Source organism: Mesitornis unicolor, unplaced genomic scaffold (assembly GCF_000695765.1).
Source record: "Mesitornis unicolor isolate BGI_N332 unplaced genomic scaffold, ASM69576v1 scaffold45428, whole genome shotgun sequence".
Classification (NCBI taxonomy): Eukaryota; Metazoa; Chordata; class Aves; order Mesitornithiformes; family Mesitornithidae; genus Mesitornis; species Mesitornis unicolor.
The window spans coordinates 5,912-13,262 of NW_010204721.1; the positions used below are offsets into that span (position 1 = coordinate 5,912).

General features: G+C 47.6%; 1 protein-coding gene across 1 annotated transcript; it reads left to right on the plus strand.

Annotated features, from left to right (window-relative positions):
- Window positions 1-367: 367 nt before the first annotated feature.
- Window positions 368-7,050, plus strand: LOC104545894 (transcription factor hamlet-like; the record flags this gene model as incomplete). Its single annotated transcript, XM_010191136.1, has 4 exons — window positions 368-649; window positions 5,071-5,246; window positions 6,380-6,431; window positions 6,521-7,050. Coding segments are annotated over 4 exons (1,040 nt in total), but the record flags the coding sequence as incomplete, so codon positions are not given.
- Between the last annotated feature and the right edge of the window lie 301 nt (window positions 7,051-7,351).

The window sequence follows — 7,351 nt, forward strand, 5'->3', positions numbered from 1 at the left end:
TGTTTGAAAGTAATCTCGGTACTAGCAGAATACCCTGAAATCTTAGTTATAAATAAATAAATAGAGTGTTACCCAGCTGTTGGTTGTGAGGGAGGTTAACGCATCTCCTGTCCTGCCTCCTTAGTGCGTGGTACTGAAGTTAAGACGCGTTGAGTTGATGTTTGGACTCGATGGTCTTCGAGGTCTCTTCCAACCTTAATAACTATGATTCTGAGTCTTCAAACTTCTGGAAAAGAGGATAGAGATGTGTGAAATAAGGCCAAAATAGGTGGTGATGGGTTATTTGGACCCGTGGCCTGCGTGGTTGGCGTTGCCTCATCTCAGGAACTGGTTCACAACTCTGATCTTTGCATTTTCCATCCCGCAGGTGCCGACGTGACGGCGACGGAGCCCAGCAGCTCCGACAGCCGAGTGGAGCGCCCGGAGCCGTACGGCAGCGTGGAGGACGCCCTCCTCGCCGGGGACACCCCCTACATCTCCCAACCCCTCACCCCGGAGAAGGAGGACGCGCTCCAGGCCGCCACCGTGGCCAACCTGCGCGCGGCCCTGCTGAGTAAGAACAGTTTGCTGTCCCTGAAAGCCGACGTGCTGGGCGAGGACAGCTCGCTGCTCTTCGAGTACTTACCCAAAGGCACGCACTCCCTCTCTCGTAAGTTTGGGCTTTTATCTGTTTTTTGTTTCACCGACACTTTTAAGTGAAGTCTTTAGTGAGAAGAAAATACAGGTCGCTGTCTGTTTTTTCCCTACTGATAGGTTTGTATCCAGTTTTAAGTCCTGCTTAATCCGATTTTTCATAAAATTTGGAAGCCTGTGTCTGTTACTGATCCAATTCTCATGTTAACTGCAGCCACGGAAGGTGATATTTGGTGTCTGTAGCCCTCGTCCTCAAATTTCTCCTCTTCTTGTTTGCACAGTGGTACTTACAAACAAAACACAAAGTGTTTGAGTCCTTATGCTAAGAGGAGTAGCTGCAAAGGTTTTAAATCCAAATTGCCTAATGCTGAAAAGAGACTTGACTTTTGCTCCCGTGCCTATGGAAGCTGTTGTGATTTTGTAGATCTCTGCTTCTTGCCGTTTGCTTTTAGACCTCTCTCTAACGAATGAGCAGCTATTGATGGTTTTGTTCTGTTTGCTCATGGAAATGAATGTTCCTCTGCTGGTGAGCCCGCGGATGTGTACTGCTCTGTGTGGACAGCTTGTTCAGCGCGTTTTTGTATTTTCTTCATTGCAAACGTAAAACAGTTTGATTCTCCAGTGCGCAGAGAACGAAGAATTATTAATGCTGTATTTTAATAATACTCTCAGAAGAGAAGGTTGGAATTTGCCGTATAAAACAGAGCAAGCGGAGGTTTTCTGAGTCCTACAGCTTAGGTTTATTTTAATTTTCTGTTCTTTAATGCAATTTTTTGGATCTGTGACTCGTGACAGGGGAAATGGGCGCTTTCAGCCTCTGTCATGATAAAGTGCAATAACGCCGGGGCCGCCCTCCATCCACCATCCCCTTGCCTGAAGGGTTTCAGATTTGATTTAGAAGCTTGCTTTCATCTTGTTCGCAAGTACAGGTTTATTTTAATCGCTTGAAAAAGATGCTCTGATACACGACCTGCTTGCTGTTCAGTGGTCGTTACTGAATGCAACAGGCCGTGGGGTTTAACGAGGGTTTTCGGCGTGTGAAGTGACGCTGAAGCAAGTGGTGAGGAGGTCTGAGAGCGCAGTCTAGGTTGGTGCCAGCTTTGTAGGTGGTTTTCACGTTTTTCCTCCAACACAATTTGAGGATGTTGAGTCATTTGAAGTCCTGGGTTATATTTAAAAAGAAAAGGAAAAAGAAGAAGGCAGGGGGAGTAGGCAGGAGCGCGGTGAGCAAGGATTTATTTTATTGTATTTTGAAACCCAAACCAGCACAGGTTTTCTCTAATTTTAAAAGGAAACACATTAAGATTTTTAAGTTCTCGGTCTCTTGAGTTTAAGAAATGTGAAGTGCGTTTTCAATCTGCACTCCCTACATTCATTTCTCTTTTATTTTTCTTTTCTGGAGAAAAAGCAGAGGTGGAGGTGGGAAGATCTGATGGAGGTGGGCAGATTTGATGTAGAAGTCAATAGGGAATACCCCAAGGTTTTCAGTTTACCCCATCTTCTTTTTTCCTGATTCATTGTATATTGTAATGATGGTCTAAGGTGTGAAGTTACTTAACGTCCTGCTGATGGGAAATGGGTGTGGGGGAGGTTGTGTCGCTGCTGCGGTCCAACACAGCGTTTCGAACGTCAACCAGTTCAAACTGATGTAAAATCAGAGGGAAAATGGAAACATCCTGCCGTTTGGGTAAGGCAGATGCCACAAGGGCTCTGGGAATTTATGGTGTTCACTGCTATGATGGAGGTTGACGTTCGTGTGCTTCTCAGAAACCTAAAGATAACGCGGATTTTGCAGAAAAAAGCACCTTTTGGTTATCCAGGTAACGCTGAGCTCGCCTTGGGTACCACCAGTTACTGACCCTGCCCCGTGCGTTACCGGGATGTCTTGCAGATGAGATGTTACAGAAGTTCTGCTTTCCTCGTCTTGACGTGGTTTCGTGGTTTGTCTGTGACAGCGGGTTACTCTCTGCTGATTTCCAACTTGCACTGAGCTCCGTGTGTCCCATTTCATTTCTGATGCTGAACTTTGGGAACGTTACTCTGTGCGGTTACACCACCTCTACAGAAAGGCTTTCGTTGGGCGCTTGTAGCGGGTTTTGCCCGTTACAATCAAGGGAATGAGGATTTAAATACTCACTAGAAAATGAGTTGGTGAGTTCGCAGCCTTGTTTTCTCATTTAAACAAAAGAAAAGTCCGAAAACCTTCAGATTTTGGGGTGCCCGACTGCCTTCAAGGGCGACTCTTCCACATTTTCGGAATAGTACATTGCGTATTTTGTGTTTTCTGTGTCTAAGTTTGGCTTTTCCTGTTTACCCTGTTGTGACTGAAGCTGTTTATAGAAGCAGTTCCTCTGGAGCTCGCTGTCCGAGCCATCGCGTGGTGCACAGAGCCCTTTTCTTTGGGGCAAAGCAGCTAATCTGATATTTTTAGGCAGCGGTTTATTAGAGCCAATAATTTCTACTCCTTGGATGCTTTTTACACAGTGGTCAACTGTGCCGTTTGGTGGCAGAACTTTTAGTACAAAGCCAAGATTTAGGGGAGGACGAATGCAATTTTACGTGAGATCAAATAACCTTTGCCTTTCTCTTTTCCGCAGTGGTTTACTGTCAGAGAATGCTGCGTTTATATAAATGCTGCTTAACCTGCTCGTTGTTTTCCATACACTAAACTGACTGAAAGAAAGCGCTTCCGATTTCTGACGTGGAAGTTAAAATGCTTTGCGCCGAGATGAATTTTAAGGAAAATTTAGGAACGTGAACTCAGGCGCTGTTTGCGTTCTCCTGTACGAAGTGCGGGGCGTTTGTCTGGGTTTCTCTTCTTGTGTTACTTGCAGTTGTTGAAACCAAATAAATCTCAATTGCTGTTTGAAAAATCCTCTCTGTTGTGCTGTACCTTTGTTGGGTGATTGGCTTCATCTCATTCTCCTTCCTCTTTTAATTCATCGCTCGTTCATTAAGTTTTGCTTTAAGAAGTGCATAGTTTCTTAAGAACCTGTGTGATCTGTAAAGGTGCCAGGAGAGAATTAATCGAGGCAGACCCCGCTGGGTTATCTTTACTGTGTGCTAATATAAAATGCCATTTACTGAAGGAAATACAACCCAGAGACACCTCTACATTGCCCACGGTCACAGCGCGTAGCTTCAGGCAAGGCCATGTGGATCAGTTTGGGATGTTCAGGTTAAAAAGAATCAGGGCAGGCAAGAATTCACATTTCCCCCCCTCCATTTTTTTCCTATCTTGAATTTCTGGGGTCATTTTAGCGTTTTGTTCTGCCGGTCAATGGTAACAGCAGCAGTATGAAGCGGTGAAGCGTTGGTACGGAGTTAACCGAGCTGTGAAGGGTTTCGAGCCGCCATCAAAGCAGAGGAAGGGAAATCAAAGGTCCCGGTTGGGGCCAGACTTCCTTTAGCGCTGATAAAAAGTTTGGGGTTGGGACTGTTGGCATTTGAAAACCTCTGTGTGGTTTCAGCCGAATGCTTTGTCGTGACCCACGGCGTGTGTTACTTGGACGTAGCATAAACTCTGCATTAAAGAGTGTGGTTTCTGTGCACGTAAAGGTTTCAATCAGCCTCTTTTGTGCTAGAAATACAGCAGCCTTCAGGGCACAGAGTGCTTTAAATATGAATTTATTGCCTTTTTATGCCGTATTTGCTTCTGATTTCGCCTGCTTGTGTTTCAGAAAGAGTGAGCTGCTCAGTGTGGCGTTCTGGGGTTCGGTCAAGGTGTTTGGCGATTGCTCGCTCTGTATTTCCGTGTAGATTTGTCACTGATTGTCAGGGCACTTTCTGGAATAATAAAATGAAATAATAATAAAATTTTGCGAGGGCAAAAGGGGCAATTCTGCTTTGGCCAGAAAAAGACTTTAAAGACAGTAGAGTTTTGGGATGTAACAACTGTCAGGTACAGTGAAACAGTTCTGCGCAAATATTTGGACTCCCGTGGATGAAAGGAAATCCTCTTTTCCCATCTTTTGTAAAGCACTTTGAGATCAAGGCCTGACAGGACTCTGTGAAATAAAACGCCGCGGTCAAATCTCGGTCCAAATCTTTTGACACAAATTTCCATCGAGTCAGTAGCAGAATGAAATGCATTGCTTAGAGACTGAAACGTGGCTGTTTGCAGCGGTGCCTCTCCAAGAGGTGTCTTTCGGCGGCGCCACTGCTCTGGATATTTGTGCCGCTTCCCGACGGACTCCGTAGCAGCGGTGCCACGCGATTCGACTCCACACGTCGCGCACGTTTTGGGTGGGGAGGCTGGTTTGAAAACCCCAAAACCAACCCCCAAAAAAGCGCCTGGCATCGGCGTCCTGCTGCGGCCTCCCTCCCGCTGGCCGAAGATGAGCTGCGAGTGCCGGGCGCCGCCGTTGCGAGGCCTTTTTGCAAGAGCCTGGCTGGTGCGAGTTCACGTGGGTGAGATTCGTTTCCTGTGTTCCCCAGGGCCCGGCACCAACTCGAACCCTTCACGGGGCGAATGCGATGGCAAAGTGGAAGCCCCGTGGTCCCCCCCGCTGCCGGCAGCGCCCATTGCCTCGCAGAGCCCTCCCCGGAGCTGCTCTGCTGGTGAAATGTCACCAGAAACCGCGGCGAAAGGAGATGTCCCCACCTCAACCCAGGTGAGATCGTGGGGAAAACGCAAATTGAAATGCAAAGGTGTCCGTTTAAGCAAATTCTCCCCCACTGGGAGTACTGGGAGTAAGACCGTAACGTCTTACACTTTGATCTCTTAGCTTTTATTTTTAAAATAGAGGTTATTTTAAAACTAGGAGGCTGTTGAGGTCAGGGCTGGCCCTGTCCTAATTTTATCCTCTCTGCTTTACCTCAACAGAACTTGCATTCAAAAAACCTGTATTTTCTGTTCGAGTGTACATGCCCTTTATTTGCAAAACCCCTTTATTTGCAAAACATTGCATACAAGAACCAAAATGGCATAAAGGTGGCTGAGACCCCAGCTTATCCATTGCCCACTTGGGCCGTTTTGCATTTGGGTTCCTTACAACTCCCTAAATTTGGCTAGAAACCATCCGACTTTCTGAATTACAGGAGTCAGGAGTTTGACCCAAAATCCACCGCTTTCTGTGGCCTTTCTTCTCCTTCGTATTTTTGAACGATCGCTTCAGGTCCGTTAAACACAGATTTTCCTTTGCAGTCACCTTTGAGCTGCTCGGCACGGCTGGGAGCTGCTCGCCCCCTCTCCTGCAGCCCTGCCCGGGCTCTGCCCCATAGAGGGTTGCCATCTGCCGCACGCTGGCGAATTGCGAATGGTTTCTGACCAAAAAAACCCACGAAAAATCCGCTTTTATTTATAATTCGGATCGGCAGTGCCAGAGAGCATTGCATAAGGGGAACTGCGCAGGAGGCGTTGGTTTCCTATGGGCTTTTCTAGGTGGAAAGAAAAAGGAGCGGTGTAGGGCTAAGGGAAAATTTTCCATTTCTGTTGTATCCGCTAGAGATTTTCTGTCCCAGCTTTTTCCATTGGCCTGAGAGGGACACTTAGTGAGACTGGAAACTGGGTAGTTACCAGGACCTAACCAGGAGCGTTGGTTATTGCCTTCAAAACACCACATTTTGCCCAATACGGCCTGGTTAACTTAGCTGCTTGGACAGCTTTGTAAAGGCAGAGAGGGCTCCCAAGCCAGTGATGAGCCCACTGTAAAGACGGGGTGAAGGCAAACAGGAGTCAGCACTGACTTCAAAGATGTATTCTTTGAAATGCTTGCCTTAACTTAAGTATGCTTTTCATTTGCAGGCAGCTTACGACGGATTTTTAGCGCTTTGGCAGCTGGATAACTCAGGTTCAGGTGAGCAGAGAGAAAAAGCCTGTTTAAAGCAATGGTTATTTCACACCGGCAGGCCCCGATCTGTTCACGTTGGTGTATTTCTGTTCCAGACACGAGTTTCTCGCCATCTGAAGACGCAGACGTAGCCGCCGATGGGCTCTTCCTGGATTCAGCCCCAGCCAAGAGAGCGACCTGTGGTTTCTGCCGGCGTGTTTTCCAGCGTGCGGAGGAGCTGAAGGAGCACGTCCACACCCACGCCTTCTCCATGCTCTTCCCTCTCGACTCTGCTGACTGCCCCCCGCCTGCCCTCGCTGCTCCGGCCCAGCTCCCCCGCTTCCAGTGCTCCAAGTGCCCCGCCAGCTTCACTCTCAAATCCAACATGGACCGGCACCAGAAGACCGTCCACTTCCACTGTAAGAAGATGCGGTGTCCTAACTGTGCCAAGCTGTTTCGGGACAAGACGGACTTAAACCGCCACCTTATGTCCGTGCGCTCGAGCCAGCCTACTTTGGGGTGTCTTCTCTGTGGCAAGGGCTTTGGTACCCAGAAGAACCTCGCTAACCACATCAGAGTGTGTTACCTGGGCGGGTTTGGGCTTTGGGGCAGTGTAGGACCAAACGAGGAGCCCCAGGATGCGTAGCTATGTATGAGAGACCTCTTTGAAATGAGGAAAACCCAATTTTTCCTCTTGTTTTCGTGCTGCAAATAAAGGTACCACGAGTGTGATACAACAGAGTCACTCCCCAAGGCTGATCCACACTGTGTGCTTCAACTTCTCTTTATCAGGAGATCTCAAAGTGCTTTATAAAAGAAACAGTGAAGTTTTCCCCATATTTCCGTGGAAAATAACGTCCCTCGGCTTGCTGAGCGTGCTAGCGATAGCATTCGTGATATAATTCAGTTTTCTGAGCTCTGTCCTTCAGACAATTGGGGCATTTCGG